This window comes from Alexandromys fortis, unplaced genomic scaffold, assembly GCF_014885135.2.
Source record: "Alexandromys fortis isolate MF-2015 unplaced genomic scaffold, M_Fortis_MF-2015_v1.1 scaffold_6, whole genome shotgun sequence".
NCBI lineage: Eukaryota > Metazoa > Chordata > Mammalia > Rodentia > Cricetidae > Alexandromys > Alexandromys fortis.
The window spans coordinates 17,414,343-17,433,905 of record NW_026067902.1 but is presented as its reverse complement, the minus strand read 5'-3'; the positions used below and the strand labels follow the sequence as shown (position 1 = coordinate 17,433,905).

At 40.7% G+C, this 19,563-nt stretch overlaps 1 protein-coding gene across 1 annotated transcript in view; it reads left to right on the top strand.

Annotated features, from left to right (window-relative positions):
• Pdia3 (protein disulfide isomerase family A member 3) overlaps positions 1 to 19,563 on the top strand; it is a 22,803-nt gene extending 3,240 nt beyond the window's left edge. The window contains exons 2-13 of the mRNA XM_050134364.1: positions 4,360 to 4,438; positions 7,125 to 7,242; positions 9,473 to 9,580; positions 12,192 to 12,321; positions 14,214 to 14,330; positions 14,419 to 14,544; positions 15,576 to 15,758; positions 16,074 to 16,182; positions 16,932 to 17,060; positions 18,111 to 18,190; positions 18,553 to 18,610; positions 19,164 to 19,563. Coding sequence (XP_049990321.1) covers positions 4,360 to 4,438; positions 7,125 to 7,242; positions 9,473 to 9,580; positions 12,192 to 12,321; positions 14,214 to 14,330; positions 14,419 to 14,544; positions 15,576 to 15,758; positions 16,074 to 16,182; positions 16,932 to 17,060; positions 18,111 to 18,190; positions 18,553 to 18,610; positions 19,164 to 19,277 — 1,351 coding nt within the window. The 3' untranslated portion in view covers positions 19,278 to 19,563. The remainder of the gene's footprint in view (positions 1 to 4,359; positions 4,439 to 7,124; positions 7,243 to 9,472; positions 9,581 to 12,191; positions 12,322 to 14,213; positions 14,331 to 14,418; positions 14,545 to 15,575; positions 15,759 to 16,073; positions 16,183 to 16,931; positions 17,061 to 18,110; positions 18,191 to 18,552; positions 18,611 to 19,163) is intronic.

Below are 19,563 nucleotides of genomic sequence, written 5' to 3'. Positions count from 1 at the left end.
TTTATGTGTATGCATGGAGGATACCAAGTCCCTGGAACTGGGGTTACACATGGGTAGGTGCTGGGACTAGAACTCAGATCCTCTGCAAGAATAGCAAGTGCTCTTAACTGCTGAGCCATATCTTCAGCTCTGCCTCTTAAAACTGTTTTACTATTGTGGGGTCAAGGATAGATTTGGTGGTGTGTGTTTTCTCCACCTTTACTATGTTCTGGGGATCTCTAGTTGTCATGTGTATGTGGCAAGTTATTAGGTGCTGTTACCTGCTGACCTGTGTATTGCCACTGTGCTGCCCCACCCCAGTACTGGAGATGGAGCCCCAGGCCTTCCCCACATTAGAGAAACCTAAAGTTGAGCTACATCCCCAGCTTGAATTTATTCTCTTCCCCCCACCCTTCTCTCTCCCCCTCCCTCCTCCAGGTAGAGGAATGGAGTTTATAAACTTAGTTGGCCTTGAACTTGCTGTATAGCTGCTGGCCTTCAGCTCGGTAGTTTTCCTGCCTCAGCTTCAAAAGTGCTGGAATTACAAGCATGTGCCTTTGTGCTGGACTTCTTGAGGGTTATCAGCATTGGCAATGCATACTTTTTTATTTAATGCTCTCTGTCTCTTTTTTTTTTTGGAGACAGAATATCACTGTGTAGACGAGGCTGACTTCAAACTCAAATCTACCTGCCATCACACCTAGCCTTCTCTGGCTATTTTTATATGTATTTGTAAAGTTGGCATTTTTTTTTCTTTTCCCTTTTAGTATAGTTGAGGTGATGATGTTAATTTTGATAGTTACTACAATAGAAAGTCAACAGCAAGAGACAGGCATGATGCTATATGCCTGTTAGCTCAGTTTCTCAGATGCTACGGCATGAGCTTTGTACGTTTTGAACTGCTTCAGCTACATAAAAAGATCCTGCCCCAAAGAAAAGATGGAATGAAATCTCTCCTCTTCTGTTGGGCTGCTTTGCTGCTATGTGAATCTTTAGTAGATGATTGTTGCCTCTCTTTCTTTTCCTGTGCTGTGTATTACTGACTGTAATTATAATACACAGACTTCTTGTACCTTAACTTACTATACTATTCACCTTATTTGAGTACCCTACTCTTCTCCTTTCTTAAGCTTTAAATACTTAAAGGCCCAAACCCAGATGGGATCCTTTAAAATTCATTCTTTTAAACCCTGGAAATTGGGCATAGTGCTACATGCATAAAACCTAGCATTTGAGAGTGAGAAGCAGAAAGATTGTTTTAAGTACTAGGACAGCCTGGTCTGCAGTAGCAAGTTACAGGCCAACCAGGGCTATCCATGAGATCATGTCTTGAGACAGACACCATGAATCAGTATCAAGTGTCTTTTCTCTTTTTGACAACTCTAAGCAGAATCAGCTGGAGGGCTACGCAGAGTGAAGTGCAGAAGGCACTGATTTAGTAGTGGGCTCACTAAGCTGACGGAGGAGTGACATGGCCTGTTTGAGGCTGTATTTGGCTGTATAGTAACAAAAAACATCCCTTCTGAGCTTCAGCACATTAGAAAGCACTTTTAAGGTGGCAGTAGGTCTGATTTCACAGTTGTGTGGTTCACTTGACCATGAGAACTCATCAAAACATAAGTTGGTATACTTGTCCCAGAGGGCTGCCTGAAACACCTGCTCTTCTATCCAGCCAGGCCCAACAGTCCCACAGGTGTACTTCCTGTGCATTTAGGTGTGTGGTACATTGTTGTCAGTGTACAGCTAGCACCAGCTGCACATTATCTCTTCAAAAGCCCAATGGGTTGCAGAGGGATCACTTTGAGAAGGTTGAAGAGTTCTATAACCTCCCTGCAGATAGCAAAAACAGAAGGAAAGAAGCCAGGAAAGGTGGTATGTGTTGTAATCCCCAGAATTTGGGAAATGGTGGTAGATCAGGGGTTCAAGATCATCTTTGGCTACAAGATACTTTGCCTCTGAAACATGTGTTTAGATAAAGAGCTTTAAGAGACTATCTCTCAAAAACAGGCTCGGTGGTTAAGAGTGAATGCTGCTTTTGCAGAGAAGCTAGATTCCATAACCAGCATCTGCTTCTGGAGCCTTACAGTTGCCTCTTCTGATGCCCTCTTCTGACCCCTGGGCACCTGCATACCTGCGGCATATTCATACATGTGCACACAAAAATCTGAAAAAAAAATAATTTGCTGGGCGACAGTGACACAAACCTTTATTCTCAGCATTGGGAGAATCTCTACAGGCAGATTTCTGTGAGTTCAAGGTCAGCTTGGTCAGCCAAGCTATACAGAGAAACTGTCTCAAAACCAAAGGGAAGAAAAGAAAAAACAAAGTGCATACTCCCCAAGGTCTTTAAGAAGTATATTAAGGTCTAGAGAGATGGCTCAGCAGTTAAAAGCTCTAGCTGCTCTTCCAAAGGACCCAGGTTCAATTCCCAGTTCACAACTGTAACTTCAGTTTCCACAGATACACTAGGCAGGCAAAACACCAATGCACATAAAAAGTAAAATTAAAAAGTATTTTTTAAAAAAGTCTGTTGAGAGATTGTCAAAGATTAAATGAAGGATTAAGGAGATGTACAAAGGACAAATACAGCATGCTTTGGATCCTGTTCACAGTTTGTGTGTGTGTGTGTGTGTGTGTGGTAGGAGGGAGGGTCAAGCCATCCTGAACTATGGAGAGGCCAGAAGTGGGCACATAAATGGGGTGGGGGGTATAAAAGGACCAAATTCAAGATGGAGGAGTCATAGGTACCAAAGGGGTACTGCATTGGCTTTTTCCTCTGCTTGTTTGCTTTCTTTCTTTCTTTCTTTCTTTCTTTCTTTCTTTCTTTCTTTCTTTCTTTCTTTCTTTCTTTCTTTCTCCAAGACAGGTTTTCTCTATATCTCAGGCTGGCCTTGAACTCTGCCTTCCAAGTGCCAGGATTAAAGGAGTGAACTGCCACCACCACCCGGCTAACATCTTTTTGTTTGTTTCTCGAGACAGAGTTTCTCTGTGACAGCTCTGCCTCTCTTGAAACTAGATCTTGTAGACCAGGACGCCCTAGAACTCAAAAAGATCTGCCTCCTGAGTGCTGGGATTAAAAGTGTGTGCCACCTTGGTGTGGTCTTTTTTTTCCCTCCTTTTTTCATATCCTGATGAGATGTTAATGGTTTCTCACATAATCAGTGACATCATAGATGTGTTCAAGATACACTGTTGTGGGGACTGGAGAGGTGGCTCAGAGCTTAAGAGCACTGGCTGTTCTTCCAGAGAACCTGAGTTCAATTCCCAGCATCCACGTGGTGTCTCACAACCATCTAGAATAAGATCTGGTGCCCTCTCCTGGTGTGCAGGTATATATGTACGGAACACTGTACACATAGTAAATCTTTAAAAAAACAACAACAGTGTTATGTATTTCTTTTGTGTGTGTGTGAATATATACATATACACACATATATGTATATATAGTTGAGTTTTCTCTATTTTGTGTGCATGGCAGGTGTGGGTTTGTACATGCCACAGTGCATAGGTGGAGGTTAGAGAATCGAAGTCCCAGAAATAGAACTCAGATTAGGATCAGAGGCCAGAACCTTTAACTACTGGTCCTATTTTATGTATTCTTTAAATGTTGCATAATAAATGAATATATCTGAGTTGTTAGCCAAACATGAGTTCCAGTTATTTTAATATAATAAAAATAATTACCATGTGCACTTTTTTTTTTTTTTTAATATCCCTGCACTTGGGAGTCAGGCAGACTGTTCTCTGAGTCAGATCAGTCTGATCTGCATAGATCAGGACAGCCAGGGCTATACAGAGAAACCCTGTATCGAAAAAAAAAGAAACATGGAGCTGTTGCTTTGGCCACATAGATGCGAATCTATCAGAAGGGTGATATTGTAGACTAAACAGAATGGGGGTGTTCAAAAAAGAATGTAGTTCTTGTGAAGAGAGTTACCATGTGGGCTGAGCATATTAAACACTCCTAAGAGCCGAGGTGGCTAAGTCAGAGAAAGGTACTTTGCTTCACCTGAAGCATCGCCCACTCTACTTAGGAAAACTAAGAGAAGGAGCCTGAGCTTTGGGAGTCTGTTCCTGATTATTTTATTCATAGGTTACTATTTAAAAAGAAATAAAAGCTGTAGACTAAAAAATAATAGTCATTATTCAAAATATCAGAAGTTTGGGTTACAGCTTGATATTGAATAATTGGTATAGCATGTCTAAGTCAGTATAAGAGAGGCTGAAAGAATGAAGGTCATAGCCTGGGGATTGTGTATCAAGACCCTGTCTTCAAAAAAACAAAGTAGTAATATGATTTGAGGTTCTAGATAAGAAGGAAATATGAGTTAAGTTTGTATTATACAAAGAATCTGACCTTTTTTTTTTTTTTAATAATAGGTGTGGACATTGCAAGAGGCTCGCCCCTGAGTATGAAGCTGCAGCAACTAGATTAAAAGGAATAGTCCCATTAGCAAAGGTGAGCATCAGTGAATTCACCAGAAAGGAATATGAAGTTTGTTTGTTTGTTTTGGTTGGTTGGAGAGAGGTTGAGTAGCTAAGAGGAGCACTTGACCTCTGTTATGGAGGACATAGATGCTCGGGCAGTGGGTTACAACCATTTGTAACTACAGTCCCAGGGGATATGATACCCTGTGCTGGCCTTTGAACCTGTACATATGTATGCAGCCAGAGCACTCCTACACAAAATAAAACATTAAAGAAGGGTGGGGGAGAATCTCATCGTGGAATCCGCACTGTGTTCTGTTGAGTCTGTTTAGTCCGTTCATCTTTTCTTGAAAATATTCATTATCGTGAGTCACTGGTCTGACTCGAGGCCTCTGGCTTCGCTGCACCACTGATAGCAGGCTCTCACTGGGAATCCTCCTGGCTATCCTGTTGTCCTGTGTTGTGGAGATCCTGCCGTTTTGAACCTGTAGGTTTGTCCCCTTTATGTGCTCCAACAGTTCTGGACCTGGTCGGTAGCTGGGTTGGTCAGCCCTCCTTTAGTTTTCTTTCACCCTCCTTACCTGGGCGAGCTGTCCAGCACTGCATTAGTTAGATTACCACCCAATGCAGCCTGCAGCAAGGAGTGGGGCCTGTTCTGCTTCCAGGTCCTCAGATCGGTTCACCCATACTCAAACCACTAGATACTTTTGTTGGTTGGTTTGGTTTGATTTTTAGTTTTTCTTTTAAATTTTGTTTTGGTTGCAGGGGTGGAGGGAGGGTGCAAGGGCAAGAAGGAGGATTGGAGGGGACAGGGAGATGAGTGGGATTAGAATACACAATGTGAAATCCACAAAGAATCAATAAAAGTTAAAAGAATTTTAAACAAAGAAAACAGTAAATGAGAAGTAAGGGCTGACAAAGACAGTAAAGGTATAGATGTAAGGGTGAGAAGGAGTATTGAGTGATCTACCCTGATGATAGTCAGTGATGGGATCAGGAAAAAAGACATGGGCTATCGCTGAGTATGTAGCCAAGTGGTTAGTATAAGGTGGGTGTTTGTTTTTCATAGAGTTGTCAGTATTAGCTATGGTGGTGACCTGTGATGCGAGCATTAGGGAGGTAGAGACAGGATTAGAAGTTCAAGACTAACCTAAGGGGCTGGAGAATGGCTCTGAGGTTAAGAGCATTGCCTGCTCTTCCAAAGGTCCTGAGTTCAATTCCCAGTAACCACATGGTGGCTCACAACCATCTTTAATGGAGTCTGGTGCCCTCTTCTGGCCTGCAGGCATACCCACAGAATATTGTATAAATAAGAAATAAAGAAATAAAGAAATATTTTAAAAAGAAGACTAACCTGAGCTACCTAAGACCCTGTCTCAAACAGGTGAAAATAATAATTAGTAAATTTTGCCATTCTGAAGTAATAAGCTCACAGGTGTTCAACTTTAAAAGCCTTGTCTTGTTTTTTTTGTTGTTGTTGTGTTGTTTTGTTTTGTTTTGTTTCTGAGACAGGGTTTCTCTATGTTGCTTTGGCTGTCCTGAAGATTGCCCTTTAGACCAAGCTGGTCTTCAGCTGACAGAGAGACACTTGCCTCCACCTCCTGAGTGCTGGGATTAAAGGCATATATCACTACCTCGATATATATTAAAAGTATTTAAAACTATATTAAATCTAGATGTTTAGCAACATGTCCTAGCAAAAACATGTTATAATTTTTTTTAATATTTATTTACTTATTTATTTATTATGTATACAATATTCTGTCTGTGTGCGTGTCTGTCGGCCAGAAGAGGGCACCAAACCTCATTACAGATGGTTGTGAGCCACCATGTGGTTGCTGGGAATTGAACTCATGACCTTTGGAAGAGCAGGCAATGCTCTTAACCACTGAGCCATCTCTCCAGCCCTCATGTTATAATTTTTGTTTCTTGTGACTGGGGCATAAAATTATTTAAGAGGCTGTAAACTGTGGGGGTTTTTTTCGTTTGTGTTTTGTTTTGTTTTATTTGTTTTTGGGTTTTTTTGAGACAGGGTTTCCCTGTAGTTTTTAGAGCCTATCCTGGAACTAGCTCTTGTACTCTTGTAGACCAGGCTGGCCTCGAACTCACAGAGATCCGCCTACCTCTGCCTCCCGAGTGCTGGGATTAAAGGCGTGCGCCACCACTGCCTGGCTGTATTAATTTTCTGAACCTCATTTTACCCATTTCAGTACATAAGAATCAAACCTTAGAACTGTGTAAAGGTTAATCTGTTTCCTGTGGTTTTAAACCAATTGTTTGCTTTTATGTAACAATTATTGATGCATTTGCCAATAGACAACTTATTTGTAAGATCAAATTATACCCTGTCCCGGCTAAAAGTGGGTATGCCAAGCACATGCATTTGGTAGTGAATGTTACCGAAGTAAATCACTATTGGGACTGAGAATAGCTCAGTGTTAGAGCACTGGATTTGATCTGCAGCATGAAAAGGAAGGAGGGCATTATTGAAATAAATACATTAATTTTAGAGTTTGCATATGAAGCCAAGAAGCATCTTAGGCAGTTCAGATCTAGTTAGGTAGCACTAATGCATCTTTAAGGTCTAATGACCTATAGGAAATGTGCCAAGAAGTATTGATTCTCTATGGGGATAGCCAGTCGTAATATTTTGGGACTATGAGATCTTGCAGCAGGTGCTTAGATAACAAAATAACTCTTGTTTTGTCTACTCTTAGGTGGACTGCACTGCCAACACAAATACCTGTAACAAGTATGGAGTCAGTGGCTACCCGACCCTTAAAATATTTAGAGATGGTGAAGAAGCAGGTGCTTATGATGGGCCTAGGACTGCCGGTAAGGATCTGAATTGCCTGAAACCCAGGCTAGGCTTAAACTTCTTTCTTCATTTTTATATTTTCAAGACAGGGTTTCACTGTGTAGCTCTGGCTGCCCTGGAACTTAACTATGTAATCCCTGATGGCTTTGAATTTGCAGAGATCAGCCTGCCTCTGCCTCCCAAGTCCTGGGATTAAAGTCATTTACCACTTTTACATGGCTTAGGTTTAAATTCCTGATCCTCTTGCCTCAGTTTTACAAGTAATAGCATTATAGGCATATGCCATCTTCCTTCCTTGGATTATCTTCTGGAAATTGAATTAATGTTTTGTTAAGATTTTAGGATAGCTGTTACACAGAGAAATACTAACTTGAAAAAAATAAAAGAAAAAAGGCTTCGGCATACTTGCATACTTTTTTTTTTTTTTTTTTTTTTTTTTTNTAGCTTTGGAGCCTGTCCTGGAACTAGCTCTGTAGACCAGGCTGGTCTCGAACTCACAGAGATCCACCTGCCTCTGCCTCCCAAGTGCTGGGATTAAAGGCGTGCGCCACCATCACCCGGCTGGCTTCAGCATACTTAACAGTCATAAAAGTTGTTCATTTTAGAGGTCATTTTAGGTGACAAAAAGGTTTTTCTGTCTAAATGACTTGATTATAAAGTAATATAGAAAATACTTGATAAGCTCAACTAAGCAAGTTTTCATTTGATAAGTGTTATCAATTTTATCTACTCTGTAAGATTCTCTCTTGAGATAGTTGGTGTTCATATGCAGAACAGTGGTCTTTTTCTGTTATTTGGGTTCTGGTTGATGGAAGGTGAAAGACGGTCATCACTACACGTGGACTATAGATAGTGAGTGATAAAGTATTTGACTAATAACGTGTAAAGTGTTAGGTTCAGTCCCCCGCACAGTAAAGAAAACTGTCTTGTGCTCATTACAATGGCTACTACTGTTTCTTTATTTAAAAAAAAAAAAAAAAAAAAAGGTCTGGGTAGTGGGGCATAAACTGGCCTGGAAGATAGTGTAGTAGAGAAAGACTCTCTTGTTTATACCATGATTGAGATAGCCTTAGGCTGGACCAGCAGCATTCACAAAAGAGCATACACAAGTATTGGTGAGGATTTAGAGACATGGGAACCATTGTATGCTGTTGATGGGGATGAAAAGTAGTAGAGGTACTGTGGAAGATGATGTGATGATTCCTCCAAAAATTTAAAGCAGAGCTTACCACTGGGTGTGATGGTGCACAGCTTTAATCCCAGGATTTGGGAGGCAGAGGCAGGTGGATCTCTGTGAGTTTGAGGCCAACCTGGTCTACAAAGTGAGTTTCAGGACGGCCAGGGCTACACAGAGAAACCCTGTCTCAAAAAAAGAGGTGGGGTGGGGAGGGAGTAAATCATGTAGGAAAACAGCTTAACAAGTATAAATTCCTGTACTCTTTGACTGTGGATCTTGCAGCTAAGGTTGTTTATCATGGAATTTTTTTGAAAAAAGAAAAGATTAAATGTCTGCCAGTTATTGTGGATTAAATTAATCATAGTATGTACATTTTTTAAAAAGCACTCTGCAGTTATAACCAAGGATTGAAAGGCTGTCAGGATGGGTCAGTGGTGTACCCACTGCCCACCATAACAATCCGCAGAACCACATGGTAGAAGAATCACATTCTGTAAGATTTCCTCTTGGGGGGGGGGTGATAGAGGTAGCACAGCTCATTATGAATTCGGCACCATAACCAAAACTACTTGAGTTGGGCATAGTGGTACATCCTTATAGTCTTAGCACTTGGAAGGATTGGGGGAGAAGACAGGAGGTCAAAGCAAACCTCTGCTCTACAACCTCGGCTCAGAGTAATTTTATGGGAGGGAAAGGCAGGCGGACATCTGTGAGGTTAGGACACCACCCCATCCCACCCTGCCTTCCTAAAAAAGACAAGTGATGTTGGAGTATATAGTGCCGTTTTAAAGATAAAAGAATGTAATTTTGTCTGTGCGTGCGTGTGCATGTGTGTTTGCGTGTTTGCTTTAGAAGGATATACCAATTGCTTCTTGGCCTTGTTGGCTAAAATCAAGTAGACGGATACACAAACTGAAGTTAAACTTTTGTGTATGGAAAAGAAATTGAATGGTTTAGGGATAGGATTGGGGAAAAACTTCATTGAAAACATATATTGTTTTTATGAATTTTGAATCATTCCAATCCTTACCTTCTCAAATTATGTGTCAATGTGATTTTTGTCTTCTAAGATGGAATTGTCAGCCACTTGAAGAAGCAAGCAGGACCAGCTTCAGTTCCTCTCAGGTCTGAGGAAGAATTTAAGAAGTTCATTAGTGATAAAGATGCTTCAGTGGTGGGTAAGTAGCAGGTGTTTGGTTATGCCACAACATTGATTGGATGTTAAAAACTTCCATGTTTGGGAAAGCCACAAGTTAAAGCAGCTTAGGCAAGCTTGAAGCAGTTAAAAGGTAACTGATAGAACCAAATCGGAAACTATAACAGGGCAAGAAAATTGTGTCCGTGTTTGTATTCTTAGACCATAATAGGAGTGTCATTGGTTTACCTCCCACCCCTACCCCACAGTGCTGGAAATCTAACCTGTCTCCTCACTCCTGCTAGGCAAGTACTCCGCTACTGAGCTATATATTCCTAGTCTGTTCCTTCTTTAACTCTGAGAGCTAAGTCTTTAGCAGGGTAATTAAACTAAAATGAAGTTTAAGGCAAGGGGATACAAGTAAATAGTCCATTTCCGTCTCTATGTTCAATTTTTATAGGAAACTTTGTGGTTAGTGGTCAAGTTTCTGTTGTTATAAATTCCTGAGGCTGGGTCATGCAAAAGGAAAGAGATTAGTCTTATAGTTGAGGATGTTCAAAACATTGGCACAGAAATTTCTAAATTCTAGTGTAGGTCTCCTAGGTTGCATGTCATGGAAGGAATGCATGCAACAACGAGAGATTTTATTGTGGGCAGGAAGCCAGGAGGTGCCAGGCTTACCAGTGCACCCAATTGAAAGAAATTTTGTGGGTGTGTATGGTGTGTATGTGTAATACACTTAAGTTAAAACCTTGATCCCAGGCAGGCATGGTAGCATACATCTTTAATCCCAGCACTCAGGAGGCAGAGGCTGGGGGATCTCTGAGTTGAGACCAACTTGGTCTACTACAGAGTGAGTTCCAGGACAGTCAGGTCTGCACAGAGAAACTCTGTTTTGAGAAAACCCTTGGCCTCAAATGTGCTAGGCAATTGTTCTGTTGCTGAATTACACACTCTAGCCCTTTAGTTTATGTTTAGGTGTGGCATATGGTTTTATTTTATTTGTTCATTTGTTTTTTCCAGATAGGGTTTCACTGTAGTTTTAGAGCCTGTCCTGGAACTAGCTCTTGTAGACCAGGCTGGGGCATATGGCTTTAATCTCAGCTTTCAGGAGGTAGAAACAGGCAGGGAACCACAGTGAAAACAGACCTTGTCAAAAACAAAGCAAAACAAAAAAAACAAAGACATGCTAGATGGGGGGTTGGGAGTAGTGGCTCACCACCTTAAATCCCAGCACTCTGGAGGCATAGGCAGGAAGTTCTCTGTGAGTTTGAGACCAGCCTGGTCTACAGAGGAAGTCCAGGACAGGCTCCAAAGCTACACAGAAGCCCTGTTTCGAAAAACAAACCACATACAGAAATACTTATATTTAAATCTGTAACTGATAATTGCATTTGTTAGTCTCATAAACAATAAAATATAAAGCTTAGGGCTGGAGAGATAGCTCAGAGGTTTAAGAGCATTGCCTGCTCTTCCAAAGGTCCTGAGTTCAATTCCCAGCAACCACATGGTGGCTCACAACCATCTGTAATGGGTCCTGGTGCCCTCTGCTGGCCTGCAGACATACACACAGAATATTGTATACATCTAAATAAATATTAAAAAAAAAATATATATATATAAAGCTTATTCTCTGTAGTAGTAGGTATTTTACCATTTAAATTTGGCTCATCTTGATTTAGCTAATTCTGTGTTGCAAAGAATTAACCATGTGTGCTAGAAAAATGGCTTAGTGGTTAAGAGGACTTGCTGCTTGTTCAGAGAGTTTGGGTTCTGTTCCCAGCACACACATTGGGTGATTAACAATACCTGTAATTCTAGCTTCCATCTGGTCTCAAGTACCTGCACCAGATAAGTCATTCACTCACACGAAAATAGATTTATTTATTTGTGTATTTATTTATTTTTGTTTTCCAATACAAGGTTTGACTGTCTAGCTCCAGCTGTCATGGAACTTGCTTTGTAGACCAGGCTGGCCTCAAACTCACAGAGATCCACCTGCCTTTACCTCTGCCTCCCAAGTGCTGAGATTAAAGTCATGCACCATCACCGCCTGGCTTCTTTTTTTCTTAATAATTAACCATAAGGAGCCTTTTATTGATCTATTTAATGTTTTTGAGTATTTTGCGCCCATGTATGTACATGCACCACATATGTGTTTGCAATCCAAAGAGTGTCGTAAGCCACATGTCTGAACTCTCTGACCTTTAGTCAGGTGGAGCAGGACTCAATCTGTGGGCCCCCACAAGAGAGGTCAGAAGGCATTATGTTATCTGGAACCAGATGGTTGTTGAGCCACTGTTTAGGTGCTGGGAACTGAACCTAGGTCCTTTGGAAGAAGGGCTGGTGCACTTAACCATTGGGCTTCTTCCCCCATTGTTTTCATCTAATACCTGAAGTATTTCTTAAAACTCTTAAGAGGTGAGGAAGTTTGCCAGGATCTGTTCTGGAGAAATTGAAGGAAGACTTCAGTTCTACCAAATCCTCTCCCTTTCGAGAAGGAAGTCTTAGTGTAAGTGTTACGTCAGATGTCGGAAGCAGCCTGGTCTTAACCTAAAGTACTTTATCCATAACAGACTGAAGGCTTGAACACTAGAAGAATAATGTAAGTCATGGCACTTGGTTATTCTTTGTGTTTGACATTTCCTATACAGGTTTTTTTAGGGATCTATTCAGTGATGGGCACTCCGAGTTCCTAAAAGCAGCCAGCAACTTGAGAGATAACTACCGATTTGCCCACACCAACGTTGAGTCTCTGGTGAAGGAGTACGATGATAATGGAGAGTAAGTGACTGAATCGCATTGTCTTATCACTTACTGTGAATTTTGGGATCTATGCCTTTTGTGTTGTTACTTAGCTTGCGTTTTGTTTGCAAGAAGCTAATGAGCCCTTCTAGCATAAGTAAGCTCAGTTTAGAAAACCATTGCCCGTGAAGGGCAGCTATAAAAGGAGACAGCATATAAACAAATATATGTAGAACTGTCGTATTGCACATTTGCTGTAGAAATATATAAAAGGGGGAGTTTTTTCCCTTTTTTGTGGCCTGGGGAAGGTATTAAAAAAGCTATAGGGCCAGGTGGTACAGTGACATGCCTCTAATCCCAGCACTTGGGAGGCAGAACTCTTGAGGTCAAGGACAGCAAAGGCTACACAGAGAAACCCTGCTGGAAAAACCAAAGGAAAGAAAAGGCTGTATGGGTTGGAGAAATGATTCAGTGGTTAAGAACTAATACTGCTCTTACAGAGGACCATATCGCGTAGCTTATAACTACCTATTTCAGGGGTTCTGACAGATGTTCTTCTGGCTTCTTTGGGAACCCACATGTGCATGTTACAAAAAAAAAGGCTTCATGGAAGGAGGTGGTTCACTTTTTCTTGAGAAAGGGTCTTGCATTGTAGGTGAAGCTGGACTTGAACTTGCAGCAGTCTTGTCTCTGGACCCTGGACCATGCCCAGAGAGGTGATTCTTAGTAGATGAGATTTTCCCAGTAGAGTATGACAATTAGGTTGAGAATTGTAGATAAGAGCTCAAAAGAGACCTCATCAGTAAAGTGCTTGCCATGCATCCACATAAAAAGCCTAAGTGCGTTGGTGTGTGCCTGTTTTGTTGTTGTTGTTGTTGTTGTTTCAAGACAGGGTTCTCTGTGTGACATTCCTGGCTGTCCGGGAACCCACTTTATAGACCACACTGGCCTCAAACTCACTGAGATTCATCTGCCTCCTAAGTGCTGGGATTAAAGGCATGCACCACCACTGCCTGACACACCTGTTTTGTTTTTAAATTTAGTATTTTGAGACAGGGTTTCTCTGTGTAGTCCTGACCTGGAATTCTCTGTAGACCAGGCTGGCACTGAGCTCTTCAAGAGATAGCCTCTGCTGCTTGAGTGCTAGGGTTAAAGGCATAGACCACAAAACAACAGCAAAATAGAAAAGGCTCTAACAACTTTTATCGTCAAGTTTATTGCCAACAGTTTAAGTACAAATAGATGATCTTGGTACCACAGATTAGGCAACATAGCATTCTCTCCAGCACTAAAGGTGTTTTATCACCTTAATTTTGGGTGTGATCAGTGGATATTAAGGATTTACATCCTGTAATTTATTCTAATAAATGGCTAGAATAATTTTAGTTTAATTCTGTTTTAGTTTTGTGATTCTAATTTTAGTTCTCACTACTGATTTTAAAGACCAAGTATCAATCTAATCCTTGTAGAGTGGTTTTTTTTTTTTTTTATCAGTTCAAAATGGAAAGATTACAGGTGTGTCACAATGCCTGTCTTGTCTCAGTTTTTTCTTTTTTGATACAGGGTAGCCCTGGTTGATGTAGACCAGGCAGGCCCCACGGAGATCCACCTGCCTCTGCTTTCTGATTTTAATTTCTGGTATTAAAGGTATCTGAGCTTTATTATTGGTTTGTTTATTTGTGAGACAGGGTTTCTCTGTAGCTTTGGAGCCTGTCCTGGAACTAGCTCTTGTAGACCAGGCTGGCCTCGAACTCACAGAGATTCACCTGCCTCTGCCTCCCGAGTGCTGGGATTAAAGGCGTGCGCCACCACTGCCCGGGCAGGTATCTGAGCTTTAAATGGAGTATAAAAAAGAACTCTGCTATCTGATGCTAAGACACTTTGTTTTTTTATTTTTATTTTTTTTATTTTTATTTTTTTTTTAATTTAAGGGGGATCACTTTATTTCGTCCTTCACATCTTGCTAACAAGTTTGAAGACAAAACTGTGGCATATACTGAACAGAAAATGACCAGTGGCAAGATTAAAAGGTTTATCCAGGACAGCATGTGAGTGCCGCTTTCCTTGTTGCTGTCACTTTAATATTTCCATGATGTAGCTAGAAAAAGACAAAGCTAATGGATTATTTCGTTTCAGTTTTGGCATCTGTCCTCATATGACAGAAGACAATAAAGATTTAATACAGGGCAAGGACTTACTTACTGCCTACTATGATGTGGACTATGAAAAGAATGCTAAAGGTTCCAACTATTGGAGAAACAGGTAATAAAAACCATGTTTTCCCTTTATGTAGACATGTTTACCCATTACATGAACAGTTCCAGTTATCTTGTTACCCTGGGGTGTAAGATTAGATGAGAATGGAAAGGTGATGTGGCTTAGTTGGTACAGTGGTTGCCTAGCAGCACAAAGCCCTGGGTTCTGTTCTCCTACCATGTGCTTCTTGGGAATCAAACTCAGATTATCAGACTGAGCCATCTCACCCGTTCCAGCAACACATTTAAAAAAGAGAAAAATAAACAAAACACAACTGGGTGCAATAGCACAGGACTGTACAGTCCAAGCATTTAGGAGATTGACAGGACAGTCAAGTTTAAGTTATCCATACTACATACTGAATTTTTGACTAGTCTGGACAGCCTACGATTCTGTCTTTAAAAGAAAAGGGGGAAAGTGGAAAGGAGCACATAGCATTTAACACTGCATTTAAAGCCATAGGACAACTAACATACACTATGGATGTGAATTCTGTGTGCTTTACTGTACTACACTGACTCCAGGGTATATATTGAAAGGTGTGAGCCTGATCAGTACAGTAAACTTAAAACACTGTTCCCACTTCTTAATAAATTTTCTGGGTGTGTTTCAACATTATAAATGTTCTTTTCAGGTCAGTTTTTATTCATACAATAGATTTTACAGTTAATAGTGTAGGAAAATTCCTATCAAATGGGTTAGGTGCCACCACCTCTTAAGAGGGAAGGTTACCAAGTCACAAAATTGTAACGTGATCAGTGCCTGGTATTATAAGTTCAAGCTAATTCCAGAAGACTGAATGGATGAGTCATAGAACTCTTGCTTTCTAGCTTCCTGCTTCTTAGTTTCAAAGACTTAGCCTGGCATAAATGATACACACCTTTAATCCAAGCATTGTGTGAGTTTGAGATCAGCCTGCTCTACATGCTCCAGGACTGCTAGGACTATAGAGATACCTGTCTCTTAATTTAGGAAAAACTGCTTCATCACACTGTTTTAGTCATGGTAATAATATTTCTCTTACTTATTTCTCACAGGGTGATGATGGTGGCAAAGAAATTCCTTGATGCTGGACACAAACTCAACTTTGCTGTAGCAAGCCGTAAAACCTTTAGCCATGAGCTGTCTGACTTTGGTTTGGAAAGCGCTACTGGAGAGGTTCCTGTTGTGGCTATCAGAACTGCTAAAGGAGAGAAGTTTGTAATGCAGGAAGAGTTCTCGTAAGTTATTACTTGGCATTGAATTCAACTCAGAAAATCATTAAAGCCTAAACACTGAGAACTTAGAAAGAGTAACATTGAGGTAGGGAGAAGTCTCCAGGCTTCCCATCATAGGTACATTAAAGATTTTAATTTCTGCAGACTAACGAAAGGGTAGCAGCTTGGAATTCTTACATAATGCCACCTCATTAGAAGTGTAGTGGGTAGAAGCTGGGCAATGGTGGTATGCTGTTGTAATTCCAGCATGCACTTGGGTAATGGAAGCAGGAGAAAAGAATCATGAGTTCCCGTAAGGACCTCTCTTTGCATTTGCAGGCGGGATGGCAAGGCTCTTGAACGGTTCCTGCAGGATTACTTTGATGGAAACCTAAAGAGATACCTGAAGTCTGAGCCTATCCCAGAGACCAACGATGGGCCTGTCAAGGTGTGTTCCTATCTTCAGTAGTCTCTTCCTAAATCTTAACGCTGATAGACCTGACCAAAAACTTTACAGACATTTCTTTAATTTGTTTTTGATTTGATGTTTGTTTTTAATTCTGGGCCTCAAACCCATATTAAGTAAGTATTCTACCACTGAGCTACATCTCCAGCTAAGAACCATTACAGGTCCAAGAGATGACTCCATGTGGAAAGCACTTAATGCAAGGGACCAGTTTGATCCCTTGATCCCACATAGCAGTGGGAAGTGGGAAGGAGAGAAGAGAATAAACTATAAAGTCCGTATCTATAATATATACACACAATGAGTAAAGATTCTTTTTTTGTGGGTTTTTTGTTGTTTTTTTTTTTTTTTCTTTTTAATGTGCATTGGTATTTTGTTTGCATGTATGTCTGTAAGGGTGTCAGATCCCAGATCCCTGACTGTAGCTACAGATAGTTCTGAGCTAGGAATTGAATCCGGATCCTCTGGAAGAGCAATCAGTGCTCTCAACCACTGAGCCATCTCTCCCGCCCTATGAGTAAAGTTTTTTAAAAGAAAGAAAACTATTAGGTAGCATTTGTTTTTATTTCCTGTGGCTTCCTAAACATAGTTTGATGGGGTTAGATGTGAGGATAAATTGGCTAATGGGACATAACAACGTGTTTACGGGTGTATAAATTTTGTAATGCTAGTTGAGGTGAATTGCTTGTGGATTTATTTTTCTTATGACTAGAGAATCTTCTGTGTTCTAGGTTGTGGTAGCAGAAAATTTTGATGACATAGTGAATAATGAAGATAAGGATGTGCTGATTGAATTTTATGCTCCTTGGTGTGGTCACTGTAAGAATCTGGAACCCAAATATAAAGAACTAGGAGAGAAAGTAAGTCTGAACCCTCTATGAATACAAGATTGAGCTGAAATTTATGTGTATTTTAAGCATAGACTTAACTAGTTCCTAAGTACTGGTATATTCTTTCCCAGCCATTGTTTACACGTTTGCTCTTGACTGCCCCCTAGCCTATAAAGAAGTTAACAGATAGCCAGCTTAACACAAATCAGGCTCATTCTACAGCATGGTTACAAATGTCTGGGATCCTCTGGATTTTGTTGATATTTCTGAATTTGTATAGTCCTTCATTTAAAAAGAAAAAAAACTTGGTGGTTTTCTTTGTAATGTAATCCAAGCCAGGTAAATTTAAAGGTGGTTGCTTTTCACACTGTTCTTTTGAAGGAGGCAAGCAAGTCTTTCTGCCTCTTTCTCTCTTCCTTCCCCTTTATTCTTCTCTCAATAAACTCCACACCAGATAGATAGATAGATAGATAGATAGATAGATAGATAGATAGATAGATAGATAGAGATGGAATTTAAAGGTGGCAATGTGTAGTCTTAGTGTTTTGTTTTGAGACAGGGTCTAATTGTATAGTCCAGCAGTACCTGAGCATGTGCTCAGCCTCGTACATGGAAGGACTAGTCCTGGCCTTACATATAGTCTTCTGCAAGAACCAGCTCATAAGAGAGAAGCTAGGAGGTTAGGAAGTAAGTCTGTGTTCTTCTCACAATTCTCTAAGTCATAAATCAGTAAGTACCTGATACTGAAAGCTCTACCAGGCTTGCTTCAAACTCTGAGGTCCATCTGCTTTTGGCCCCCAAATGCTAGGATGAAAGGCGTGGGCCACTAGGCCTGGTTTGGTATCAAGTATTTTGAATGATGTTGTGACTACAACTTTGGCTAGCCTGGAACTTGTGACGGTGCTGTTTCTGTATCCAGGTGTAGAAGGAGTATGCAGGAATGTGCAGGTGTATTTGAGGACAGATTCACACTTTAGTGCAGACCTGTCTGGGATGTGTGGTAATACCTGTGCCTTAGCTTTTTCAGTACAGATTAAATTATTTGTTGTTGACGTTTCTTCTTTTCATTTGTATTAACAGCTCAGCAAAGACCCAAATATTGTTATAGCCAAGATGGATGCCACAGCCAACGATGTGCCTTCTCCATATGAAGTCAAAGGGTATGTTGATGAAAAGGTGTTTGTATTTAGAGATGGAATTTACTTGGTTGCCTAGGCTGGCCTCAAACTCCTGAATTCAGATTAACCCAGCTTCAGCCACTTGAGTAGCCACTATAAACCATTTCCTTGCTGGCTATATTTGGGAGAGGTGAATTTCTTAGGTTTCTGCCATTGGTGACCCCAACACGACTCCCTCAGAATTTTGAGAGCGATAGAGTATAATTTAGGCACTCATGGAAAGCAACATTAGATCAGATTAGAAACCACAAAGAAAAGGGGTCCTTAGAACACTATTGGACAGGTATGGTAGGATCACTCAGACTTGAAATTGGTGAACTGTTTTTTTTTTTTTTTTTTCCTAGTTTTCCTACCATCTACTTCTCACCAGCCAACAAGAAGCTAAATCCAAAGAAGTATGAAGTAAGTGCATTGTCCCATTTCCCTGAAATATACACCCCTTTTTTTTTCTCCCCCAGACAGGGTTTTGGAGTCTGTCCTGGAACTAGCTCTGTAGACCAGGCTGACCTCGAACTCCCCCTGCCTCTACCTCTGTCTCCCAAGTGCTGGGAGCACAGACATGTGCCAACACTGCCCATCGTGCTTTTTTTTTTTTTTTTTTAATGATTTATTTTTATGTGCATTGATATTTTGCCTCTAAGAGTGTCGGACATCTGGAACTGGCATTATATACTGTTGTGAACTGCCATGTAGGTGGTGGGGATTGAACCTGGGTCCTCTGGAAGAGCAGTCAGTGTGCTTAACCATTAAGCCATCTCTTCAGCCCCCATGCCTAGTTGTTTTATTGGCCTATTTATTTACATTTTATTTGTGGCAATAGATATGTATGTGAAAGTCAGAGGACAGCTTTGAGGAGTTCTACCATTTGGGATCTGGGAGTCAAATTCCAGTAAGCCATCCAACTGGCTCTTAACTAGAGTTCTTTAAAAAATTAAAATAACCTTTTTTTTCTCAGGGTGGCCGTGAATTAAATGATTTTATTAGCTATCTACAACGAGAAGCTACAAATCCCCCTATAATTCAAGAGGAAAAACCCAAAAAGAAGAAGAAGGCACAAGAGGACCTCTAAAGCAACAGCCAAATGCACCACTTTGTAAAAGGACTCTGACACCAGAGATGGCAGAACTATAGGAGAGGACAGAATGGATATACTCTGAATCCTGCTCAATTTTCTCTAAACTGTTTCTTAGCTGCACTGTTTATGAAAATACCAGGACCAGTTTATGTTTGTGGTTTGGGGAGAAAATTATTTGTGTTGGGAAGAATGTTGTGGGGGTGGGAGGGGGAATTGAGTTGGGGGTTATTTTCTAATTTTTTTTGTACATTTGGAAGTGACAATAAATGTGCCCCCTTTA